General features: G+C 38.6%; 1 protein-coding gene across 3 annotated transcripts; it reads right to left on the reverse strand.

The window, feature by feature from the left end:
* Positions 1-2,573: 2,573 nt before the first annotated feature.
* hmg20b (high mobility group 20B) lies at positions 2,574-27,900 on the reverse strand. 3 transcript variants are annotated; one of them, XM_039766957.1, is made up of 11 exons: positions 27,788-27,899; positions 26,288-26,338; positions 19,490-19,541; positions 14,125-14,269; positions 13,764-13,967; positions 13,556-13,676; positions 13,417-13,469; positions 6,287-6,365; positions 5,982-6,197; positions 5,725-5,857; positions 2,574-3,233 (listed from the first exon to the last, which is right to left on the reverse strand). In XM_039766957.1, the coding sequence occupies exons 3-11, from the start codon at positions 19,528-19,530 to the stop codon at positions 3,221-3,223; spliced, it is 1,005 nt and encodes a 334-aa protein (XP_039622891.1). In that variant the 5' UTR covers positions 19,531-19,541; positions 26,288-26,338; positions 27,788-27,899; the 3' UTR covers positions 2,574-3,220. The 3 variants fall into 3 exon arrangements, with proteins under 3 accessions (XP_039622891.1, XP_039622892.1, XP_039622890.1); XM_039766958.1 differs by lacking the exon at positions 26,288-26,338 and having other exon boundaries at positions 13,417-13,466; positions 27,788-27,900; XM_039766956.1 differs by lacking the exon at positions 26,288-26,338.

Raw genomic sequence — 27,900 nt, forward strand, 5'->3', positions numbered from 1 at the left:
CTCCGCGTTTTTCTGCTACACGATGTCATATTTTCGCACCGTGCGTTTCGTTTCTTTTTTTCACTGTATCTCGAGGCCCGTCCAATGTTTTTTGGTCCACCTTTACATCTTGGTGTGCACCAATTTCATACAGTGGGCTTTTAACTGCATCCAAAATCTCCAAATGTTATTCACCATGAGACTACACTGAATCTGGGATGTGGGCACTGCCAACGAAAAGCTTCTGCTTAGGCTACGTGTATTACTTTTGTCCTTTTTTGGACAGATGTCTTCCTAATTACTCACACATAACTCTTTCATGCAGATCGTTTTATAATAAACGAGTGGCTAAAATAATTTTCGTAGAATATTATCGATGCTTTTATGAACAAGTGATTGATGAACCCATAAGGGAGTATTTACATCAGAACTTGCGCGTTCTCTTCCTATTTGCCGAAGACAGGCGTGTGAAGTTAACTGTCCGTTTTTGTCTCCGTGTTAATGTAGGGTGGACCTGGACAATGCGACTTCTAATTGGACGAAGCGAGGTGGGAAATAAATGTTTCGGTACTGGGGTAACTGTCGTATCCAAAAGTGACGGATATTGGGTCCCATGAAGTGTTGTGTGCGTTTTGCAGCTTTTTTCCTCTGTAACCCCTAAACACGTGGGCTCGGTTACTTGGCAACGCTGGGTGGGCCCAATGAGTGTGCTGGTCCTGCTCCCCATCCAGGCTCGGTGCTTGCCTTGCTGAGAATTATGTCAGCTCCCCGTCAGCCAGAACTTCACAGGTAGGTAAGAAAAATGGTTGGGCCGAGACTCTAAATCACTTTAGTTTGGTCCATTCAGGGTCTTTTCTCACATTCCACTCTGCAAGGTGGCTGTAGGATGTATTTTATAATTAATTCAACAGGCCAAATTAATCTTATTTCTTCTGATTGTGTGTTGTTTAAAACTCTTATTAACACAATTTGTCCTTTGACCCAAGGCATACTTCGGTTGCAGAAGACTTAAACCACAGTTCATTCGAGCAAAGGGAGGTATTAAATTGCACTTGAATGTCTGCACCTGGTCAAACCCAATCAGCGCTGCACAAACTTCGCCATCTAGTGGAATTAGACAACAAGTACAGTTTAAAAAAACAGAAATTGGGAATGGAGTACTGTATACAGTGGCTCGATAAATTAGCACCCATTTTATGTTGTAGACTTGAGCCAACATCTTTTAATTTAATTTTTTTCCTTTACAAGAACAACACTTACTATCCCAGAATGACAGAGAAAAAACAGGATATTAAGATTTTTTTGCAAATGTATTTTATATTAAAAAAAAAAAACCTAATAATCACATTGACAAGTATGCAGTCCCTTTGCTATGACACTTGAAATATGGCTTAGGTGGATTTCATTCTGATGGTCATCGTTGAGACATTTCTACAGTTTGTGAGTAACAACTGTGCTCAATTCAATTGATTGTATGTGATTAGCCTTTCTATGTGAAGGCCTACAGGCACAATGTATAACAGAACAAAAAACCAAACTGAGGTCGAAGGAATTTCCTGTAGTGCTTAGAGACAGGACTGTGTCATGGCGCAGATCTGAGGAAAGCTACAAATAAAGAAGTATTCTGCAGCATTGGAGGTTCACAAAAGCACAATGACATTTATAATTCTTTAATGGAACACATTTGGAACAAGCACAACTCTTCCTAGTGATGGCAGTGAGGCCCAACTGAGCAAAGGACTTGGTAGGAGAGGTGACCGAGGACCCAATCGTCACTCTGGCTGAGTTTCAGAGAACCGGTGTGGATACAGGAGAAACATCTAGAAGGACAACCACCACTGCAACGCTCTACTGATTTGGAAATTAGGCAAAGTGGTCAGACGACACATGAAAGCCCGCATGCAGTTCAGAAAAAGATAGCTGAAGGACTCTCTGGTCTGATGAAATCAAGATTGAACTATTTGGCTTGAATTCTAAGCATTGCATCTACAGGATACCAGGCAACATTCATCACTTTTAAAATACAATTCCAATGGTGAATCATGGTGGTGACAGTAGCAGGGACTGGGAGCACAGTCAGGGTTGAGGGAAAACAATGAACCTCAGCACAAAGCAAAGAAAAAAGGGACTCCCTTAGGGACAACTTTGTCCACGATTGTTCTAGCAAAAGTCCAGATGTGAACCCAATCAAAACCACTCTCCTCCAATGGTCTCAAATCCAGCATGCCAGAGAATGAGAGGATCTGCAGAGATGAATGGCAAAAAATCCAAAAATCCAGGTGTGTAAAGCTCGCTGCACCAAACCCAAGACATCTCTAGGATGGAATTACTGCCAAAAGGGCTTCAAAGAAGTACTGAGTAAAGGGTCTACTTATGTCAATGTGAGATTATAGATTCTTAATGCATTTTGAAAAAAATCCTAAAGTCCTGCTTTTGTTTTGCCATTTATGATATGGAGTGTTTAAGGAGGGAAAAAAAAGATTTTAGTAAAAGGCATATGAAGGGCTCTGAAAAAAAAAAAAAAAAGCAAAAGTGGTTTGAAAACTTTCTGAAGACACTGAATTTATCTAAACGAAAGAACACACTAACTCAGCTTTCAAGGTTAAGCAATTGTTATTTTAGAAATTCCAGAGTGAAAAAAATAAAAATCAAAATTCATTGGTTCGATTAAAAAAAGGCCCTACTGATGGAATGTGATACATTTCTGAAAGGCAAAAATCATATGAGGCAGAAGCTGACAAGACATTTTGTAAGGCACAAGGGTGGAAATAATTTAAACCTACAACTGCAATAGAAATAAAAGAGAGGGGGCTTAAAATGCAACTGGTGCAGTAAAAAGTAATCAGAGTACCTTATTTAAAAAAACAACAACAAAAAAAAAAAATGTCATGGTGGGATAAAGGTGGAATAAAGTCCCAAACTCTGCTCCTCTAAAAATATAGCAGTGAGGTAAAACTTCTATTCCCCAACAAAATAGCCGTTGATGGCAAAGCAAGACCATATACAATATGTGGGAGAGCAAAATAGCCAACTGCCTCTCATTCAATAGCCACCCCACAGGCAGATGGCAGTGTTTAGGGAGCTCTTCGTATATTTCATCTTGCAGTCTGTGAGGAAAAGTCAGCATCAGGAAATTCTGTGAATCAAGGTGCAGAGGTTGGTGTTGCTCCTCCACTTAAAGATAAAAAGGCCATAAGGCATGGTCCCACCAATGAGCAGCGATTCCTTCCTTACATCCTGTTCAGATCTTTTCACTAAAATGCAAGACAGTGAAAGTTGTGTGTTAGGACTTCGAAAACCAATCCTGCTTCCCCATCACCAACTTAATATTCTCAAGTTCTTTCAAAATGAGTTGCTAACTAGCTGAGAATCCATTGATCAGCAAAATTCATAAAAATAAGTTGCAGTGCTTAGGAAAAATCCCAACCATGTCCAATTACTACATGCCTTTCTCTGCAGCCTTCTAGAGACCTCTGTCTTGAAATCTAGCCCACCTTTGCATACCAAAGCATTTCTGAAGAAATTGTTATCTTCCAATTGGGGTGGTGTGTGGGCGTGTCACACTTGCATGGATGACCAGCATTCATCCTCTCATTCTACAAATCAAGGAATGCCTGGAATCCAATTGACCTAAAACATCATCAGATTTTCACTTAAATCCTAAAAGTAGATAAAGAGAAACCGGTTAAACAAATGAGACAAAATTATTATACTTGGTCATTTTTTGAGGAAAATGATCGAATATTACATATTTGTGAGTGGCAAAAGTATGTGAACCTCTAGGATGATCAGTTAGTTTAAAGGTGAAATTCGAGTCAGGTGTTTTCAATCAATGGGATGACAATCAGGTGTGAGTGGGCACCGTGTGTTATTTAAAGAACAGGGATCTATCAAAGTCTGCTCTTCACAACACGTTTGTGGAAGTGTATCATGGCACGAGCAAAGGAGATTTCTGAGGACCTCAGAAAAAGAGTTGTTGATGCTCATCAGGCTGGAAAAGGTTACAAAACCATCTCTAAAGAGTTTGGACTCCACCAATCCACAGTCAGACAGATTGTGTACAAATGGAGGAAATTCAAGACCATTGTTACCCTCCCCAGGAGTGGTCGACCAACAAAGATCACTCCAAGAGCAAGGCGTGTAATAGTCGGCGAGGTCACAAAGGACCCCAGGGTGACTTCTAAGCAGCTGAAGGCCTCTCTCACATTGGCTAATGTTCATGTTCATGAGTCCACCATCAGAAGAACACTGAACAACAAGGGTGTGCATGGCAGGGTTGCAAGGAGAAAGCGACTGCTCTCCAAAAAAAACATTGCTGCTCGTCTGCAGTTTGCTAAAGATCACGTGGACAAACCAGAAGGCTTTTGGAAGAATGTTTTGTGGATGGATGAGACCAAAATAGAACATTTTGGTTTAAATAAAAAGCGTTATGTTTGGAGAAAGGAAAACACTGCATTCCAGCATAAGAACCTTATCCCATCTGTGAAACATGGTGGCGGTAGTATCATGGTTTGGGCCTGTTTTGCTGCATATGGGCCAGGACGGGTTGCCTTCATTGAAGGAACAATGAATTCTAAATTATATCAGAGAATTCTAAAGGAAAATGTCAGGACATCTGTCCATGAACTGAATCTCAAGAGAAGGTGGGTCATGCAGCAAGACAACGACCTTAAGCACACAAGTCGTTCTACCAAAGAATGGTTAAAGAAGAATAAAGTTAATGTTTTGGAATGGCCAAGTCAAAGTCCTGACCTTAATCCAATCGAAATGTTGTGGAAGGACCTGAAGTGAGCAGTTAATGTGAGGAAACCCACCAACATCCCAGAGTTGAAATTGTTCTGTACGGAGGAATGGGCTCAAATATTCGATCATTTTCCTTAATAAATGACCAAGTATATTTTTGTCTCATTTGTTTAACTGGTTTCTCTTTATCTACTTTATCTACTGGAGTGAAAATCTGATGATGTTTTAGGTCATATTTATGCAGAAATTGGGAAAGTTTGTGAACCCTTTAGAATTTTCAAGTACAACTGTTATGTCTGACACCTCTGATAAGTAAAGGAAAGCAGCCACTTTAATTACAGTTCAAGGGTTTTCGCATTTGAAATTTATTTTGAACCACACAAAAGCGTAGGGCCAAGGGTTAATGAGAGATAATTTGATGGAGGGTGGCTTGATGGCTTGCTCAATGAAATCATGGACAAACAAGGCCAGTTGTTGAACCGTGCCACTGGGAATTTATTGAATTGTATTCTTGCAACTATCCTAACAGCCACTTACCTATCCATTCATTTTCTCACCCTCCTGTCCAGTTCAGAGACAACAATATGCACAAACCCATCCCAGGACACTCATGCTTTTAAACACTGGTCCAAAGTAGCATTCTGAATTAAATTTCTCAAGACTTTGTCACAACCAGCTATGACAGAGTATGGGATTCAAACCACGAGGTAGCAGCCCTAACCACCACACTACAATGCCACCTTTGTATGTTGTGGCATTAAAAATGTTCACCCCATTGGAAACCATTTTATTACAGGGAATGTACACTTTGTCATTACAGAATGAAGCATGGAGAGCAGTCCTAGTTGGTATGGTTAGTTCTTTAAATTGAGCTTTTCAAATACTCTTTGCTTGCTGCAGGGTGACACTGCATTTTCCTCTTTGTTGTAAGCATGCAACCGAGATGCATTTTGCACTTTACCACTTTTGTATGTCTACTATCCCAAATACTCCACTTTGTACCTGTCAAAATGGCTGACGATTTCCTGTATCTTGGCAACAAGCTTCTTGTACTCTAGGGGGCTGCTTTCAAGAATGCTGGTTAGTCGCGTCATATAGGACTCCACTGTGCTGGGAGTTGGGATCTCCCCTGTACCTGAAAGAGGTAGGAGTGTAAGAGGAAGATGATGAATGTAGCGAAAACTGCTTCAGCTGATCACGGTACTTCTCATTCCTTCATCTCCCCCTTCTAACTGCTCTCTTTAAGTAACCACGTGTACCTGGCAGCGGGAGTGCCGCAAAGCTTGCTGAGAGAGCCTGCCGGATATTTAGCAGGTGGTGCTGTAAAGCCTGAGTCTCTCGCTCATCTTGCGCCAGCTCTGCCTCCAGCCTCTCTTTGGCATTGTGCATGTCTTCTATGTGCTTCTGCAGCACTGAATTCTGCTCTTCATATTCCACATTGGCCTTGCGTAACCTACGGATTTCTGCCTCCCTTGCTGAATGAGATGGAGAAAACAGGCAATCGTGAATAGACAAATAGACACTATAAAATAGACAAGCAAGATACAGGTAAGCCCATCATTACCTTTGTTCTGATCCAGGAACTCTTCAGTAAAAATGGGCACATCAAAGCTGGAGAATCTGTCAGAAAGTGGGTCACCGCTCTGTCCACCAAGACAAAACTGCAGTTAGATGAGCAGAAAGGAAACCCAACACAATCCTCTCATGAAAGGATTATAGTACTAGGGTGTTGTACCGTGTTAGCCATTATGAATGTAGAGAAAAACCAAGCAAAAGGATTTATTGAATTTAGTTAGCCAATAAAAGGTGTCATTTTGCTTGGCTTTTCTCTACATGAACGGATTAAAAAGCTTCAGTGCTGAGCCTTTAATGAGGGAACAGAGGAGGCGGGTTTACAAATGAAGAGACAAGACTTTTAAATAAATGGCCAAATAATTAAATGTATAATTTTCAATAAGCCATATATGTATTGAGAAGTTAGGCAAAATAACAAGCTTAATTGGCTGACTGAACAAGTTGCCTGGAGAAGGAACCCAAGTTGCCTCAAAAGCTTGTATATTGTAATCTGTTCAGTCAGTCAATGAAATGTGTCATTTTAGAACATTAGAACACTCTAGACGAGAACAGGCCATTCAGCCCAACAAAGCTCGCCAGTCCTATCCACTTATTACTTCCAAAAAAACATCAAGTCGAGTTTTGAAAGTCCCTAACGTCTTACTGTCTACCACTCTACTTGGTCGCTTAATTCCAAGTGTCTATCATTCTTTGTGTAAAGAAAAACTTTCTAATGTTTGTGTGAAATTTACCCTTAAGTTTTCAACTGTGTCCCCGTGTTCTTGATGAACTCTTTTTAAAATCACAGTCTCGATCCACTGGACTAATTCCCTTCATAATTTTAAACACTTCAATCATATCACCTCTTAATCTCTGTAAAGACTCAGTTCTTTTAATCTTTCCTCATAACTCCCCCCCTGTAGCCCTGGATTCAGCCCTGTTGCTCTTCTCTGGACATTGTCTTGTGCTGCTATGTCCTTTTTTCATCCTGGAGACCAAAACTGCACACAGGGCTCAAGATGAGGCCTCACCAGTGCATTATAAAAGGGTGAGAATAACCTCCTTGTACTTGTACTCCACACACCTGCTATATAACCTAACATTCGGTTAGCCTTCTTAATGGCTTCTGAACACTGTTGGGAAGTCAATAGCTTAGAGTCCACTATGACTTCTAAATCCAAAATTTTGCCCGACTTAATGCATCCATTGTGGCTAACACGATACAACATCCTACTACTACAGATAACTCATATATAAAATAGTGAGAAAAAAAAAACACACACAAGAAATCCTAGCATCAATTATAACATTTTCTTTTCACTGGTCTTCATGTGCAAAGTTTTAAAATAGAACATCCATCCATATACTAACCACATTTGAGTCATAGAGGGCTGGGTGCAACAAAAACCAACTCAGGACAAGGTGCCAGTCCATTCCACTGCCCACCCTTGCATACATCCACAAAGGACCAATTTGGAGCCACCAAATTGGAGGTACAAATACATGTGGAAAACATGTAACCTCCACATTAAATGTCTTGTTATGAGGGATTGAAAAGCAGGATGCTGGACTTGTGAGGCTGCAGCACCAGCCACTGTGCTACCCTTGACAAAGCAGGCTCAAAACTTTGCTGCCTGAATCAGAATCAGCATCATCCCAAATGTAAAGAACACACATCACTCTTCATTTGGTTCCACTACACTTCTGTTTGTTATGAAAGCACAGTGAAGCCTCTGGTATTAACTGACAAGTCTAATAATTAATACCTTCAAGAATTCCTTACTCACTGCTTCACAAATGCTTGCAACACACCTATTGCCAAACACTCATCTACTAGCATCTCTACAGTGGGTACGGAAAGTATTCAGACCCCCTTCAATTTTTCACTCTGTTATATTGCAGCCATTTGCTAAAATCATTTAAATTAATTTTTTCCCTCATTAATGTACACACAGCACCCCATATTGACAAGACAAAAAAAAAGAATTTTTGAAATTGTTGCAGATTTATTAAAAAAGAAAAACTGAAATATCACATGTTGGTGGACAGCCATATTTTTAACGAAGGAGTGGCTTCACAACAACTCTGTGACTGTTCTTGAATGGCCCAGCCAGAGCCCTGACTTAAACCCAACTGAGGATCTCTGGAGAGACCTAAAAATGGCTGTCCACCAACGTTTACCATCCAACCTGACACAACTGGAGAGGATCTGCAAGGAGGAATGGCAGAGGATCCCCAAATCCAGGTGTGAAAAACTTGTTGCATCTTTCCCAAGAAGATTCATGGCTGTATTAGCTCAAAAGGGTGCTTCTACTAAATACTGAGCAAAGGGTCTGAATACTTAGGATCATGTGATATTTCAGTTTTTCTTTTTTAATAAATCTACAGCAATTTCAAAAAATCTTTATTTTTTTGTCTGTCAATATGGGGTGCTGTGTGTACATTAATGAGGGAAAAAATTAATTTAAATGATTTTAGCAAATGGCTGCAATATAACAAAGAGTGAAAAATTGAAGGGGGTCTGAATACTTTCCGTACCCACTGTAAATTACCGTTAACATGAAAGGCATTTTACATCCGTCCCATGTTCTCCTTTAAATTTCACATTTTCTCTTTTTGTATTTTTGATTTCTTTGTTTGGATTATTTAGGTTACCCAGTGTTGTCCAGGTGAGAAAGTTGAATGGTGGAAAGTAATTACAAATTAGACATTGCCAAACTTAACTATCCTTAACTTTGTTGCCTTTAATACGTAAGTATTGTTATATCCCGGAGTGGCCTGGGGCCATGACAAAAATTGTGATGAAAGTTTTTGAATAAAGTAAAGTATAAATGCAAATGGGCTAAAATCAAATACATATGTTTTTGGTTGAAACCCGCTATCCATCACACCATCATTACTTATATTTTACAATTTCTCTATCAACAGATCTTAATACTTGCTATTTGAAATTAGCTCTTTACCCAAAGTTTACTATTAAGCTAAAGTGGGAAAAATTGTGTTTAAGTTGAACACAACAGCTAAGATCACTTCACTAGGAGATTTGAGTAAACTGTAGGGTTACGACAGCTTGCGTTGAAGCCAGTGCAAGGTCAAAAAAAGAACAGACTTATAGACAGATATGATACATATATCTCTCTATTGTATATAAAAAAAAATCCTGGGACGTGGCGAGACTTTTTCAGAGAGATAATTTCAAGTCCCGTGAGATGAGACTTTGTGCCAACAGATTTAACCACGCCCATGGTCCACTCACCTCTCATTCGTGTGAATGCTATTGTCAGACACAGTTCCTGTGCTCTCAGCTCTTATAAATTTTTACATTTACCTCATTTTAATACAAGACATACAATCTATTCGTTTCCTTCGATGTAGTCCTTTTCTGGACAATACTTTTATACGTTCTAGATGAAATGTCAATGACTAAGCGAAGAAGAAAGGACACCACGTCAAAAAGAGTCCAAAAAGCGTTGGAGAAAAAAAGAGTTCAAAAATGAACAATAATAATTTAAGTGCAAATTCGGAAAAAGGAAAGTTATAATCAGCCTGGACCAAGTATAATTAAAAACCTAACAGGTCCAAGCGGGGTTGGAAATAAAAGACAAAGAGTAGAAGACAAAGTAGAACACCGTTAAGAAGTCCAAAAACGTTGGTGCGGTACACATGCAGAGCAGATAAGAGATTAATAAAGTTCTAAAATTCGAAAGTCTCAAAAAACTGATAGTAAAGATCACAGCGCCAACAAACGGAAATTATTACTTGTTGAAATAAAGGAACAGCGAAAAGAGATTGAATATATGGACATGGGTGATATGACAGAAGAATGTATATAATTGTTCGGATTTAAACTTTAGGTTGAAAACTTGTAGATCTAATTTGTGTTGCCATCAGGGAAAAAGTAGTGTTTCTTCCCAATAATGAGGCGTATCCACGAGAAATAAAACGTGTTATTTGGTGAAAATGAAATCCACAAACACTACAGGCAAAATATTTGCATCTACAATGATCTGTTTGCATTTGCATCAATCAATGCTCAAAACATAGATTTACACAATTCAGGACCATATGCTATTAGAATCTGTTGTCCCGCAACAATTGAAGCTACTATAAGTTTAATTTCAAAGAGACCCCAATTTGGTCAGGTTTATATTTATGATCACTGAGAAGTGATGCAGCATAGAATTGAAAGAGTTAAACGATCGGAAGTATTAGAAATTCTACAGCCAATAATGGATACAAATCCATACGTTCAAAAGTATCACACTTTACACAAAATTTATCTGAAAAACACGGACAAAGAAGTTTTCTTGGATTCCTATATGAATCTGAAAGATCACGCTTGCATTTATAATAAACCAACATGTGACTAACTATCAGCGATAATAGTTTCAAAAGATGGAGATGCCAAAGACAGAGTTGATATTTGTGTTTAACCAAAAGCACAACACGATTCATCGCAAGCAGCAGATCTGGGAAATGACTAGCGCGTAGGGCCTGCACGGGGATTGGCGAGCGAAGTGAGCAGGGGGCAGAGCCCCCTAGTTTAACAAATAAATAATTAAGACTTTACAGGGCCTCAAGAAATACATATATAAAGAAAAAAAGAACACTGAGCTTTTGTGGCACCCAGATTTCAGGCAGGTTTAAATGCAACAGAGACACAGTGCTGTTCTCATTGCAAAGGTGGTTTAATGAAGAGAGATTACACTAGTGACCCCAAATTGTAATAAATAACTCTGGACGCAATTTGGCCATACCCGGGGTAGTTTGAGACCAGGACAAATCGTAAGAAAAAGGTCAATGTAATGGATGGAAACTGAACCCGGATTTCTTTGTTGAAAGGTAAGAGTGCCAGCATTCACACTGCCATCATAACCAATGTGCCTCTCTTTCTCTGTCAATACATCACACTGTAGTATTTCACATCACTTCTTTCAACCTCAAGCTGACAAACGAGATTTATGAGGAAAAGTACCTTTGTGCTAAATTTCAAACCTCTGACTTAATAAAGCACAGTTGTGGCTAAACCAACAATCAGGCTGTGCTTTATATACTGTATATCAAGATGACACATTTACAAAAGTTGACTTATAGAATTGGGATACAATTTACAAATAAGGCCTCAAGCTGTCTAAGGGACTTACTCAGGGATCATGCAATGCAGAAATTCAAAGATGAGGACTGAACAGACAACTCCACCATACAACCTGTCCAATTTATTTTCTAACTGACAATGCTGGATATGCTCTGCCCTCTACCTGTACTTACTGTCAGTCACCTAAAATCTACCTTCAGTTCACTACTTTATGTTACAATTTGATGACAGGATATTGGTCCTAGCAATAAAGAGCATAAGCCAAGAATCAACCCTGGGTAGGGTAGCAGTGCACCACAGGGCAGGCAGACTCTTCTATCCAATCGTCTTCTGAAATGGTTACAGAAGGCTGGGTAAAATGCAAGAATCAAGACTTTGTGGGGTTGTACTCCTTTCAGCTATCAACTTACTGAGCCATCTTAAATATGTTATATCCATCCATCCATTTTCTAAACTTGCTTATCTAGAGCAGGGGAGCCGGAGCCCATCCCAGCAAGAATCAGACACAAGGCACAGCTCTCTAAACTTGGACTTTGAAAAAAGGTATCCAGAACAAGACTCTAGCATATTCAAAGATGTTTCTCAACACCTGATTACATGATACAAAACACTTGTTCATGTTTATTTAACTGTATGGACAAACTAATTAATATAAACAGCAAAACAGACCAATTTTAATTTGACTATTATTAAAGAAATTATAATATCAGTATATTAACACTATAACCAAGATATCACATGGTGACCCTGGAGGAACAGAAAACAAAAACTCCAGTCAACAGGATTCCCAGAGAAAATAAACCTCCAATAGGAATTCACAGTCAGTTATAACAGACAAAGTCACATTAGCAGCTAACACCTTATCTTCATGGCAGCTCAAATCACACCATGCTGAATCAGTGTACTTAGGGTTAATTCATTATAAAAAGGCTTAAGGGCATAAGGCTCTTCTAATGCTTGGGCAGAAGGTGGATCAATTCAAGTGATGAACTTCACAAAACTCACAACCACTACATTCCTGAAACTCTAACACAGCAGTACATAAAAATAAGTTTCAATTCCAACTAAAGGTGCTTAACACCAAAATTATATCAGAGTTGGGACTGTATGGGAGTACAGTTGTTAGTACTGTCACTACACAAACCCAACATCGTTCCTGGTAGTTGTTCATTGGAGTCTTCTTCAGGAGCTCCAGGTTACCTCCGACATCTCAAAGATGTGTTCTTTAGGTTTACTCTAGATTCTAACTTGGTCTTGTGTGAATGTGAGTGAACCCTGCGATGGACCACTGCCCCACCTAAGGGTCATATCTGCCTTGTGCCTCAATGCTGCCTGGATAGGCCCGGACACACATAAGTCTGAATTAGATGTAGCTGCTGGTGAGTAAGGCAGGATCACGCATGAACCAAACATGTACCAAAGGAAATCTCTCAGTCCAAAAAAGTTCATTTAAAAAAAGGTTAAGTGAAATTTCAAAGCAGACAGTCCACACAAGAATAGAGAAAAGTTGTTAACGTAGAATAAAAGGAACAAAAAAAAAAAGGAAAAAGTTTCTTCTTGTTAAACTTCAATTGTTTCTATACTTAAGGATGTGTTATTTCTCTATGCTTTTCATTACATTCTAAATGTACACCAAGTATGCCATGTAAGGCACACTTTGAAATCGTGCGCCCTCCATGCCTTACACGTGGCAAGACAGGTCACTAACTATCTAATCTGCAATTGGACAGACAAGAAATCGTTAGAATACACCAATTCAATTTAGCTGGTGGGGGTTATAATAGGACTTCCCATACACAAACTTTTAAGCAAACACTTAACTCAAAAAATACTTCTATCAATTTAACATAACCTGAATAACTGGCAAATGGCTCTTACATTAGATTAGCTCATAAATATTACACCAGGGCTAAATTACATATGTATTTTGGCAAATGATGTAAACACTAACAGAACAATTCCTCCAAACTTTCACTTCCTCTTAGTTGATACTTAATAAAACCGCATATGCCTACCTTGTGCCCTGGCAAACCATGTGTGCCTACCTTGTGTCCTGGCCCATTTGTGACCGCATTGATGATGACTGACGTACATTCTTCTGGTGTAAGAAAAGAAGGTCAGAGGACATGTAATACTGCACTTCTTTATTACCACAATCCACCACTTCCATATAGGCTTCAGTACCTTTCTTGATCTTTTTCTCTTGGATCTTCTCATTGCTCAGTCTGTACGCCTCACTCTGCTGGTACTCCTTCAGTTCTCTCATATACTTCTGCTTTTCTTTCTCGGCTTCGTCCAGATAGCGCTATAATTAAGATCATAGCCACATATGCAAATGCAATGCAGCACTGTGACATGACAGTATCCCCCACCAGACAGACACGTCCCTCACCTGTTTGTCATCGGAGGCAAGCCGACTCCACTCTGCCCCTAACATCTTCGTGATTTCTGGGAAGGGCAGCTCAGGATGTTGGCTTCGGATTTGTTCGCGTCGCTCATTTAGAAAACGCACATATCCTGTCACAGGAGCTTTTGGACCATTTGGAAGCACTTTTTTCCTTTTCTTCCCTTTTGGCCAGCCACGCTTTTTCACCGGCTTTAAAAAAAAAAAAATAGAAAGAAAGAAAGATAAAACCAAAAAGTTTCAGCAACCTGATCAAGATTTCAGCAGAGAAAAGAAAAGAAACAAAACTCATTGGTCCAGACGGGGGAAGAGAGCGTGGGAGCAAACTGGAATATGGAAAGCATCTCACCTCCTCCTCCGTGCTTCTCCCTTGGCTGCCTGCTGTGTTCCCACCTTCGCCTGCATTTGCCGCCCGCACATTTGTCTCGCTATGCTCCAGTTTGATGGCCCCTAAGAGAAGAACCTCCCCGTTCTGATTTTTTGCAGACAGTAGCCTGTAACACACAGAATAGTACAATGCAGGTGGCTTGAAATATTAAAAATGACAGGCAATGTGGTGTAGTGGTTAAGGTATTGGACTTTAAAGCCTGAATGTGTAGATTCAAATATTGCTTTTGACACTGTGCGACTCTGAGCAAGTCACTTCATCTTGCCTGTGCTCTAATTGTAAAAACAACAACAAAATGTAACCATAATGTTGTATGTGGTCTTGGACAAAGGCTTCATACCAATAAGTACATAATAATTATAATTTCTCGCACACATACTTTTACAGTATCAGTGCATTAAAACTAATGGAGAATGACCCATTCATCCTTTTTGTATACCCTCCTGTCCATTTGAGGTTCCAAAGCTAGCAGCAGGAAAAGAAAAGGCCCTATGTCCTTATCCCTAGCAGCAGATTACAATTATTGCTGGGGAATCCTAATCTTGTCAGATCACTAGGACAGCATTTTTTCACTTAAGAAATATAGCAAAAGTTAGACCTCTTATATCACTGAAAGATGCTGAGAAATTAGTTTTCACGTTTGTTTTCAGTCGACTAGATTACTGTAACACACTCCTCTCAGGACTACCCAAAAAAGACAAATCGTTTGCAACGAGTGCAGAATGCAGCTGCTAGAATCCTAACTAGGAAAAAAAAAATCCAAGCACATCTCTCCAGTTTTGATGTCACTACACTGGTTACCTGTGTCATTCAGAATTGACTTTAAAATACTGCTTATGGTTTACAAAGCCTTAAATAATCTTGCTCCATCGTATATATCGGAATGTCTGACACCTTATATTCCAAATCGTAACCTTAGATCCTCAAATGAGTGTCTGCTCAGAATTTCAAGAGCTAAACTTAAAAGAAGTGGTGAGGCGGCCTTCTGCTGTTATGCACCTAAAATTTGGAATCGTTTACGGATAGAAATTCTCCAGGCTAATACAGTGGAGCACTTTAAAAATAACTGCTAAAAACTCATTACTTTAACATGGCCTTCCCATAACTTATATACTTATATACTCTGTATATTCTATTAATTATCATAACTATTCATAGTGTCTCCATAATTCATACTCACCCCAACTCTCTCTTCTGTTCTTTTTCCAGTTTTCTGTGGTGGCGACCTGTGCCACCACCACCTGATCAAAGCACCGTGATGTCCCTACATTGATGGATTAAAAGGCCAGAACTCCACATGACCGTCATCAAGTCCTTCCATGAGAAGCTTGAATACCATGAGGACTGATTTAGGTAATTTATGTTAGGAAAGCCTAGTCAGGGCTGGGTGGTCTCGTGCTCTCTGAACCCCTGCAGATTTTATTTTTTCTCCAGCCATCTGGAGTTCTTTTTGGTTTTTTCTGTCCTCCCTGGCCATCGGACCTTACTTTTATTCTATGTTATTAAGTTTTGTCTTAGTTTTCTTATTTATTTATTTTGTCTTTTTTCTTCATCATGTAAACCACTTTGAGCTGCATTATTTGTATGAAAATGTGCTATATAAATAAATGTTGTTGCCCTGTGCTTACTTAAGAAATTATGCTGGAAAAATCCTCCCTCTAATAACTTGAAGGAACTTTTAAAACACAGCCAGATGCGATATACATAGTAATTAGCTCATTCATTTTTTTTCAAATTCAATATTTCAAAAGTACAGTTTTAGGAGAGCCAGGGCGCATTCTGCCAACATCTGGTGCAGAGAGTGACCCTGCCATAGGTGGGGTGCCTGTACACTGGAGGTCTGGTTTACCTCCACACAATCCAAGCTAATTTATATTTATCTGTTAATCAAACCTGCAATTTCTCTGGGAAGGGGGTGAAACTGAAGTTCTCAGGAAACCATGCAAAGTGTATGACAATCCTAACCTTAGCATTACAAATTACTCTGTAAAAGCTTTACATAGAGCAAATGATTGGAAGCACTTTTGAGCCGTCCTCTAAAAGTATAGAAAAAATCAAAGAGTTCAAGGTTGCACATAAAAAGGGAAATGCACTGCAATCAAAGGCATATGGATCAGTCAAATTATTCCAAATAAGCAAAAAGAAAGAAAAAAAAAACCAAAAATGCCTGATTGGGTCCTCTAATGACAAGGTCAAGTCCACTGTCTAAATATTAGGGGCACTGGTCCCCTTCCCACCTTTGTACTCACACTAAGCACTGAGTGTACACTTACTGTACTGCTTATTTTGATTATCTTCTCAATCTGAACAAGGGCTGCCACAAATGTTTATTTTGTAAAATGGTTAATCTATTGGCTATTTTATGAATTAATCTATTGACTAATTTTGTCCAAATAACTCAGATATATCAATTTGCACTGTACTTGAATATTTATTCAATAATTTTATATACACAATTTGAAAATCTTTTAATTTATTTTTTTGCCATTTCCTAATAATGCCCACAAAGAGAAAACAAGACAACCGTAATCAATAAAGTATTTCACCCAAAAATGCCCAAAAGTAGAAAATGATACATTTGATCAATAATGGACTTGACATAACTTGATGTCAGTAGTCCAACTTGAAACAAGACCAAAGAAATAGGCTTTGGGGGTCTTTTAGACCTCTGTGTATCAACTCTGACTAGTTCCAAATATATTTAAAAAAAATCCATGTTAAATTAAGATAGATATTGTTTATAGACATCATGAATATAGGTGCTAGGAATATTTAGCATAAAGCAGCTTAATAATATTTGTAAAATATAAATGATACCAACAAAGATGCAGGAGAAAGGCAACTCATAACTCCAGAGGAGAAGACAAGGCTAAAAAAAAAAATCTGTACTTTTGCAACCACAGAGCATTAAATAATTATAAGTTAAACTTCTCAGCAACAGGTGATTTTTGCACTGCCAACTTTGGTACAACTTTATTCTAAAGGAGCAAAGACTGCACAATGAGCATTTTTTTTAAATTCCTGTTGCTGGTTATTGCCATCATCACATTTAAACGTTTACCTACTATATAATAAAACACTAAGGTCTGCGTGTCCAGTTCCTCAGAGCAATCCAATTGGTCAACTCGATGCGATTGGTCAGTTTGCCTTTGGTGACACGACAAACAGAGGAAGTGCGACTGTGAGACACAGGCTTTACAAGAACACGCGCGACAGAACGATTGCCGGTGAAGAGTGACGGACAGCATGGGATCCTCAAAGCAACTCTCAAAAGACCTGAAAACAAAGATTGTTGAGTCTCATGGTTTTGGTGAAGGCTACAAACAGCCATCTCAGAGGTTTAAACTGTCAGCTTCAACTGGAAGGAATCTAATCAGGAAATGGAAGGCCATAGGCACAGTTGCTGTTAAACCCAGCAGGTCTGGCAGGCCAAGAAAAATACAGGAGCAGCATATGTACAAGAATGTGAAAATGGCTATAGACAAGCCACAGATCACCTCCAAAGACCTGCAAGAACATGTCGCTGCAGTTGGTGTATCTGTACATCATTCTATAATTCAGTGCAATTTGCACAAAGAACATCTGTAGGCAGGGTGATCAGAAAGAAGCCCTTTCTGCACTCACGCCACAAACAGAGCTGCATGTTGTATGGAAATGCTCATTTAGACAAGCCAGATTCATTTTGGAACAAAGTGCTTTGGACTGATGAGACAATAATTGAGTTATTTGGTCATAACAAAAAGTGCTTTGAATGGTGGAAGAAGAACACCGCATTCCAAGAAAAACACCTGCTACCTCCTGTCAAATGTGGTGGAGGTTCCATCATGCTGTGGGGCTGCGTGGCTAGTTCAGGGACTGGGGCCGTTGTTAAGGTCGAGAGTCAGATGAATTCAACCCAATATCAACAAATTCTTCAGGATAATGTTCAAGCAACAGTCACAAAGTTGAAGTTACGCAGGGGTTGGATATTCCAACAAGACAATGACCCAAAACACAGTTCGAAATCTACAAAGGCATTCATGCAGAGGGAGAAGTACAATGTTGTGAAATGGCCATCACAGTCTCCTGACTTGAATATCATTGAAAATCTATGGGATTATTTAAAGCAGGCTGTCCATGCTCAGCAGCCATCAAATTTAACTGAACTGAAGATATTTTGTATGGAAGAATAGTCAGAAATACCTCCATCCAGAATCCAGACACTCATCACAGGCTATAGGAGGACAGCGTCTAGAGGCTGTTAGATTAACAAAAGGAGGCTCAACTAAGTATTGATGTCATATCTCTGTTGGGGTGCCCAAATTTATGCACCTGTCTAATTTTGTTATGATGCATATTGCATATTTTCTGTTAATCCAATAAACTTAATGTAACTGCTGAAATACTGTTTCCATAAGGCATGTCATATATTAAAAGGATGTTGCTACTTTGAAAGCTCAGCCAACAATAAACAAAAATCCAAAGAATTAAGAGGGGTTCCCAAACTTTTTAATATGACTAAGTTTATAAAACTGATCTATGTTTATACAGGTTGTTATTGCTGCTTAGTTTTGACAATCACTGGAAAGTACTTTTCTTTTGGATCCACAAGTTGACAGTTAAAGAGTTCTAAGTTGCCAGCCCTATCATAAATATCCGGCAAAAAGTGAAAATGCAAATCAATTAAGAAAATACAATCTAACTAAATTTTTTTATTTGTTTACATTGATTAATCACGGCAGCCCTAATCTGAACATTAGTTCAGCTCAACTTCCAAATCCAAGCTCACCAGAACTCTGGCCTTTAAACCCAAGGTCAGGGTCAGGAATACCCCCTGAACCGGTGCAGTCCTGGACCCTAGTTCTCAGGCATAGGGGCACGCATCCCCAGGTAACCAAATATACAGAACAGCAGCAACTCACTAACATTTTATTGTTCTGGTGGACATCTAAAAAATGTGTTGTTTCCAGTATTCTCTGTCCTGTAATGCCCCCTTCGGCTAGAAATCCTGGTCCCGCTCCTCAATTATCATTATAAACAAAATACTTGAAAAAGCAGAACAAGGAAATACATTGGTAATAATAAAATGCAGTTTGAGCCAAATGATAGAGGGTAAATAAAGTAAATGAAACAGGGTGTTTATCCCAAACATACAAAAGAAAATGAGCCTTGGTACATTATTGAAATGCCACCTGTTAGATATTACATAAAGAAAGCAATCAGAAAACATAATGTGGTATAGCCAACAGTTCACTGAGCAACACATTCAATAAAGTGCAGCTCACTATTAGGAAAAGGATAGAAATTAACAAGAATAATCAGTGTAATTGAATAAGTTTATACTCACGGAGGTCCAGTGCTCTGCTGTTGCTTGGCAGCATGCGACATATTCCACCAGCCTGCAAGTATATAAATTAACAGTCAGGAAAAGTGGGTGGTCTTGGTACATTGTGATGCCAGGCTATCTGCTCTACTAAAAATAAAAATGTTTTGAACATCAACAAAAGGCAAACCTTTGCAAAATTATGTAGTCCTGGATAAAGCCAAGAAATGGACACATGGTATCAGAAGAGCAAAGTATAAGGAATTATCTAACAAGAAAAGTTTGTCTATCCCAATACAGCTCATCAATTATTTTTAATTAACATTATCAATAAAAACAGCAAGATGAGATTTAAAGATCTTCAGTTCCTAATTAATTAGGCAGGTACTTTCATCAACATGTCTACACTTTTGTGTGTAAAGGGATATTCTCTAACATTAACACAGTTCCCTGTCTGTGCCATCATGTTCAGGCTGAAAAGCTCATTCTAAAGTAACATTCAGCTTCCTTCATAGATTTGCACACCTCTTTCATGTTGCCCCTTAATTTCTGTTTATGTAAAATTGAACTCTTTTCACCTCCCATTTCATTCCTTGAAGCACTGACATAGGTCTAGTCATTCTTTTCTGGACTTTATGTGCAGTTATGTCACTTTTCTAACATGGAGACACATAACGGCACATAATCAATCAGGTGAGGTCTCACAAGTACATTAAAGAGCTAAAGAATAACTGCTCTCACCACAGTGGTGCTGGATGCTACACATGTTCTTATAACTAAATTCTGCTAATTTTTGCATAGAGGCCTTCACCAAATAAAGGTTTAAATGCTCATAAATCATTTGAAATGCATAATCTGAAACACTAACAGGAATCAAACAAGATCACATAATTCAAAACTTGAAAATGCATTGAGTAAACGTTATATTACCATGAAAACATAAATAAATGTTGTAGTTCAGCTCACTAGCTTGGAGGATGTACAACATCAGAATTGTTTTTTGACATTACAAATGTCACCACTGTGTATGATTCAATATGCACACTAGCATTAAATATAGTTGTACTCAAAATTATATATATAGGTAAAAAGCATGTTGTTCCAACACAAATTAATATTGTTCATTCTGTCTTCGCAAAGTAAGCCTGCTGTTCATTCTCACATTTGCATAATTTGGCAAGTCTGTTGTGCTTATGGAAGCTTTGCAAGTGAGCCTTACATGTAATTCACTCCAACCACAATGTGCCACCTCACGTGTTCTCCTTTCCCCACATCACATTGATACTGGGGGTGTACTTTGCATTCCATGTAAATGAAAACACTGCAATGAAACTGTAGGCGAGTTTATTTAGATAAGTAGATGAAATAACTGGAGCGTATCAACTTTTTTGCTTTGAGCCCTCCCATACCATAACCTATCGTCTATGTTAGAGGAGTGGAAGCTTTAGATTCATCAAAATTTTGATCTCCGGTTTTCGGCAGATCTCGACATTTTAGGTTCTGCTGATACTGTCAATGAAGAGTGTGTGTCTGTTTGTCACATTTTCTTGAGGATGGTCTACAGCTAAAACAGAAGGGCGGAAAAGTACCAAACTTGAAACTTATGCCCGTTATGAGACGATGATGTGTCGATTAGTTTTTGAGCCAAATCGTGAAAGAGAAAGAGGTGCTCTAGAAGAACCCTCAGATACTGTGATTCCAAAATTAATTATTAATTCTTCTTGTCAACTGCTATCAAAATGACCTAATTTTATGATCAGAAAGATCAACATCAGGGAAGTAAATAATTATTGAAATGTTAAAGAATATTTTAGGTAATTTGGTTCCTAGGGCACAAAGCCTAATGACGTTCGTGTCCAAATATTTTATTAAGTGTGCTAAAAAAATGTGATTATATATTATATTTTTTCTGTAATTATTGTATAGTTGTCTGAGGAAGAGTGAATTGCTGTCTTACATTTGGGAAGAAACATATATGTGAATATTTGTATGTATTTCAGTACATGCACCAGCATTTCAATATAGCTGTACTCAAATCATACATTTTTATTAAAAAAAAAAAAAAAAATGTATCTAATTTATGGCCACATTCCACCAGTCCTTCCATTTTCCCCAAAACGCCCACTGTTAATTCTTCACCACCCACCCCACCCACCTCATCTCTGCAGTTGCACCATCATATGTTGTGTTAGAAGGCAACAGAACACACACCACTACAGCACATGTCACTTATATGAAAAGTAATAAAGGCAGCCTCCTGATGGGCTAAAACACGGTAAAAATTACATATAAAAATTACTCCCAGTCAACTGCACACCACTACCTGATGCGATATGTATCTAATATATAAAGCTCAAAATTTGTGTGTGTGTGAATATATAAATATATCTCTCTCTCTATCGCTATATTACTATATCTAAAAAAATCTGTCTTATATGTCTGTTTTTCACGAGAGAACTACTTAACGGAGTTAGATCAGGTTTTTTTTCTAGAATTTGCTTAAATATTCTGGCTAATTTTGTGACTTCTCTCATCGCGCTAAGAATCATAGTTCGCGTGCAGGAGGGATATATTCATGCTAATCCGAGAGAGAGGCTGCAGGCCGAGGGGGAAGTGGGATGTCAGGAGTGGGGTGCCGGGCAGGGCCCTCCTCACTGTCATGTTTCAGTACTACGCAGCCGGAGCTCCAGGGGATGGTTAGCCTGGTAAATAAATCCACAATGCTGAAACAATCTCTGTAAATATTTGCGCACCTCCCTCATTTGATCAGGGGAAGACAGTTAACTATGTCTCGAGCCAGCATTTTGATCCTGGGGGGTACTTCTGTCTTTTCTTTTTTACTACAGTTTGACCACAGTGCCACCTGGTGACTCTAGTCCTGGAGGGCCACAGTGACTGCAGGTTTTCATTCTAACCCATTCCTTAATTAGCAACCTATTTTTTCTGCTAATTAACTCCTTTTCCTTTCATTTTAATTTACTTTTTTTTTTTTCATTCCTCCGAATTGCTTCATTTCTTTCCTTAAATGGCACCCAAAAATAAATGAAATGTGAAGTGAATGTGCCAGCAGAAGAACAACTAAGTCAGGGCCTCGAACTCCAACCAATTTCACTTCAATCAGTTGCTGATTCTTATTGTTAATTAAACCCATTCTTTAATTCCATGGCTTGTTGCTGCTCTCATTGTGCAATAGCAGACATTTCTGAAATTATTGATTGTTCTCTTTTCTAAGAGCACTGGTAACATGTTTTGAGGATCTGAGCTGATCAACATTCCTGAGACCTTCATCTTTCTTTATTTTCAGATATTGTATGATGGTCACAGTTTGTTGGTCACGTTTTAGCTCATTTTGTATCTCATTATTGTTTGGCTGCTAAGTAAGGAAAAAGAAACAATTAAGGGGGCTGAGTCTTCAAGAGCAAGTCAATTAAAATTCATTTCAAAGCAGTTAATTAGCAGCAAAAACAGGTCACTAATTAAGGGTTAGAATGAAAACCTGCAGCCATTGTGGCCCTCCAGGACCAGAGTTGGGCAGCCCTGGCCAATACGATCAATTAAATAAACCAGAGTTTCAAATTACTGACCTCAGTCACACCGGGTGATATTATATAGAGTTCTAAACATGGATAACTAAAAAAAAATGTAAAGCAATTAATAAGATGCACACCAAGACTATAAACCTGCACATTTAAAACACTTTTGTGATAGTAATTGCAGTTTACACAAACATACAAATGCCATTGCAACAATAACCCAAGCATTAGATTATTCTGTACTGATTCTCATTTGATTGCTTTATTCAGAGTGACTACCATATCACTGACTTAATGGAAGGTTTGAGAGTAAGTTAGGCACACAAAAGCTCTGCTTCTTCTACAGCTGTAACCAAGTGAACTATACAACAAACAAAGAGAAATGATTATAGTTGAATCCTCTGACTGCTCCGCTATACCCTCAGGAGGTAGTGCTCTGGCTAGTAAAGTGCACAATGTCTTAAAGTCATTCTGGAAGATGTGCCAAAAAGTTCCAGACTTGTTGAATCAAAGTACACAAAAAATGGCTACAGAAAACAAATGGCTGCAGCTGTCCACTGCATTGATTTTATAAGGTGGCAATCTCACGTTTACTGGATCGTGGGTGCAAATTTCAGCCTGCTTACTGCTAGAGAGGAATTTCCCATGATTTCTTTATGGAACTTTTCTCCTGGTAATCCATTTTTCCTTCTACATCCCAAAGATGTGGATGCTGACTTAACTGGTCACTCTAAAGTATTCCAATGTGACTAAATGAGTGGGAACACACACTCTGATGGAATGACAACTGCTGCGATCCTGAAGTTGTTGGGATAGCTTCAGTGCAAAGCAAAATTGAATTTGAATAATTGGGCTTAATAATGCCTGGATGGGTAAATTGAAAAAATATGCAGACTAGTTGTGGTCATTAATAAAAAAAATGCCAGAGTTAAAGGAATGCTTCAATCAAAAGTAAAATTTTTGATGTTACCCCAAGCAATTTGCAGTGATGGCAGATAAAAACTTTTCATGCTGAACAAATATAATGTTTTCTATAGTACAGGGTATATTGTGGCAAACTCTGGACAGCAGCAAACAATATCAAAAAAGACACTTTTCCACAAGGAGAAAAAAAAAACAAAAAAAAACACAATTGTTCTTGCAGGACACTCTGCTGGAGTCAACTGGCACGTTCACACTTTCATTTGAGAAGAGTAAAATATTAGTGCATCAAACTGACCTAAACCTGTACTACCTCTAAACAAAAAAATATTCTAAACTTGATAAACATTTAAATATATCCATATTAGGATTAAATGATGCCTTTAGGTTCCAATTCTGGTTTTGAAGTGTAAACATGTCTATTTTCAATTATCTGATACACAGCTTGTAAGAGTTGCTGTGTTCTTTAAACCGTCAAGTTATGCCTTAACATACAGTGGTGTGAAAAACTATTTGCCCCTTCCTGATTTCTTATTCTTTTGCATGTTTGTCACACAAAATGTTTCTGATCATCAAACACATTTAACCATTAGTCAAATATAACACAAGTAAACACAAAATGCAGTTTTTAAAATGATGGTTTTTATTATTTAGGGAGAAAAAAAAAATCCAAACCTACATGGCCCTGTGTGAAAAAGTAATTGCCCCCTGAACCTAATAACTGGTTGGGCCACCCTTAGCAGCAATAACTGCAATCAAGCGTTTGCGATAACTTGCAATGAGTCTTTACAGCTCTGGAGGAATTTTGGCCCACTCATCTTTGCAGAATTGTTGTAATTCAGCTTTATTTGAGGGTTTTCTAGCATGAACTGCCTTTTTAAGGTCATGCCATAGCATCTCAATTGGATTCAGGTCAGGACTTTGACTAGGCCACTCCAAAGTCTTCATTTTGTTTTTCTTCAGCCATTCAGAGGTGGATTTGCTGGTGTGTTTTAGGTCCTTGTCCTGTTGCAGCACCCAAGATCGCTTCAGCTTGAGTTGACGAACAGATGGCCGGACATTCTCCTTCAGGACTTTTTGGTAGACAGTAGAATTCATGGTTCCATCTATCACAGCAAGCCTTCCAGGTCCTGAAGCAGCAAAACAACCCCAGACCATCACACTACCACCACCATATTTTACTGTTGGTATGATGTTCTTTTCTGAAATGCTGTGTTCCTTTTACGCCAGATGTAACGGGACATTTGCCTTCCAAAAGTTCAACTTTTGTCTCATCAGTCCACAAGGTATTTTCCCAAAAGTCTTGGCAATCATTGAGATGTTTCTTAGCAAAATTGAGACGAGCCCTAATGTTCTTTTTGCTTAACATTGGTTTGCGTCTTGGAAATCTGCCATGCAGGCCGTTTTTGCCCAGTCTCTTTCTTATGGTGGAGTCGTGAACACTGACCTTAATTGAGGCAAGTGAGGCCTGCAGTTCTTTAGACGTTGTCCAGGGGTCTTTTGTGACCTCTCGGATGAGTCGTCTCTGCACTCTTGGGGTAATTTTGGTCGGCCGGCCACTCCTGAGAAGGTTCACCACTGTTCTATGTTTTTGCCATTTGTGGATAATGGCTCTCACTGTGGTTCGCTGGAGTCCCAAAGCTTTAGAAATGGCTTTATAACCTTTACCAGACTGATAGATCTCAATTACTTCTGTTCTCATTTGTTCCTGAATTTCTTTGGATCTTGGCATGATGTCTAGCTTTTGAGGTGCTTTTGGTCTACTTCTCTGTGTCGGGCAGCTCCTATTTAAGTGATTTCTTGATTGAAACAGGTGTGACAGTAATCAGGCCTGGGGGTGGCTACGGAAATTGAACTCAGGTGTGATACACCACAGTTAGGTTATTTTTTAACAAGGGGGCAATTACTTTTCACACAGGGCCATGTAGGTTTGGATTTTTTTTCTCCCTAAATAATAAAAACCATCATTTAAAAACTGCATTTTGTGTTTACTTGTGTTATATTTGACTAATGCTTAAATGTGTTTGATGATCAGAAACATTTTGTGTGACAAACATGCAAAAGAATAAGAAATCAGAAAGGGGGCAAATAGTTTTTCACACCACTGTACTTTCATTGGATCTCTAAATTTATATTTGAATAACTCACTATATTAGGAAAACTCAAAATCAAGCAATTGGCATTGTTTGCATATATGAAAAGTATAAGCATTAATATATCTGTGATTTATTGGTCGTTAGCTACATTTCACTATGCAATATTTGTGGACTACTTGACTTAAGTCTGAGAAAACATGACAGTTAGCTATACATCCATGCATCTGTTTTCTAACCTGTTTATCCATCTCAGCATCACAGACAGACATTACCTCTTTGGTGTGCATCAGACACAAAGTTGGAACCAAACCTGGACGTCTTGCCTGTTAACAGTTTACAAATTATTAAATTAGTATTGAAATGCTTCTTTACGTAATCATGTACAAAGATTTCATTTGTAAAAATGTTTGCATAAGCTGTGTCTGTGTATTGTTTTTACAATAAAAAATAACTAAAAAAAAAAGTACTGTGCTTGCATTTTCAAGGAAGTACTTAAGATCCAACATTCACATACGAAATGTGGAAAACTGGGGGATATCTTTCAGTCCAACAAGTTTGTTTGTTTAGCTAATAGGTAAGCTATCCCAATAATTCATCCAGACACTTTTTAAAGGTTGTCAAGTTTTCTGCTTCAACTGCATGCCTTGGTAGTTTTTTTTTTTTTTGGAGTAAAGAAGTGCTTCTTGTGTTCTGTTCTAAATGCACTACCACACAGTTTTCATTAATATCCTGGAGTATGTGATTTCCCGAATTGAAAGAATTTAGCTGGATCTACTTTATATCAAAGTCTTTTAGAATTTTGAAGACCTGAATAATGTCCCCTTGAAGTCTACTTGGCTCATGTTTGTCGGACATGTCCTTAAATCCTGGAATGCACTTTGTTGCACTCCTCTGCACAGCTTCAAGTGCTGCTATGTCTTTTTTGTTGCATGGTGCCAGCAATTGCACAGAATACTCCAAATGTGGTCTGACAAGTATTATGCAGTCTGTGCTTAACTTAACCTTGGTCTACTGTATATTCCACAGTTACTATGATATAGCCTATAGCTTTTGTTCATTGCTTTGATGATGGGCCCTTAAGCCTTTTCAAACGTGCCTCCCACAATGCCCTGGCACTAATACTCACTATGTAGGTAAGACGCCATATGGGGCAAATGTGGACGTGGTGTAAACGCTAGAAGCTCATATTAAACCTGTTAAAAACGCACTGCATTTAACCCGTTACGTTCAACAAGTGCAACTGTCTGGTTGTATAATATTCACCTGATGTGATCAGCACCCAACTCTACGTCTCACAAAGTGAACAATTTGAATAAATGCAACTAGCGAAAATAAATGTAGTTGCAGCATATTTTGAATAATACCTTGCACGCATTTTTGAGAGGACTAACTGCATGCATAGTTCTGCAATTGAAATATAAGTTGATTAAAAACTGCTTTTTATAAAAGTGATGCTACTTTAAAGCGCATGCGTCCCGTTTTATTGTTATTATTCTAACAGTATCTGGATGTCAATGGGCGTTATCGGATTTATACAAGATAACGGACAATAGCTTTTTCAGACGTCGTAGGCAAATACCACAGGCATTATCGTCGAGTTGCAGAGGACTCAATGGCCTGCTCTAGTAAAAGATTGTTTCATCTTCGATAGACGTAGGCAACAACAATCACTCGCCTTCGTTTTAAAAATAACAGAGACAGGTATTATCGCTAAACTGCAGGTAAGCTACATCATAGCCCTCTTCCCCCCAAAGAATTCCCGTCACACTCACCTTAGATGTCAGTCCCCAGTGAAAAAACAACGTTAACTCACTTTAACTTAATCGTCGCCGCTTCGATTCGGGGCCTTACAGCAAACACTAGATCGCTGATTTAACCCGCCCCT

Source organism: Polypterus senegalus, chromosome 10 (assembly GCF_016835505.1).
Source record: "Polypterus senegalus isolate Bchr_013 chromosome 10, ASM1683550v1, whole genome shotgun sequence".
Lineage (NCBI taxonomy): Eukaryota > Metazoa > Chordata > Cladistia > Polypteriformes > Polypteridae > Polypterus > Polypterus senegalus.

What these genes read in the sequence shown, in the direction of transcription:
- hmg20b (XM_039766956.1), bottom strand. Translation starts at nt 19,530, where the DNA reads ATGTCGCATGCTGCCAAGCAACAGCAGAGCACTGGACCTCC. An exon ending in CAGCAGAGCACTGGACCTCC is followed by an intron (nt 14,270 to 19,489) that starts GTGAGTATAAAC and finishes TGTGTGTTACAG; the next exon opens with GCTACTGTCTGCAAAAAATC. An exon ending in GTTCCTGGATCAGAACAAAG is followed by an intron (nt 6,198 to 6,286) that starts GTAATGATGGGC and finishes CATCTCATTCAG; the next exon opens with CAAGGGAGGCAGAAATCCGT.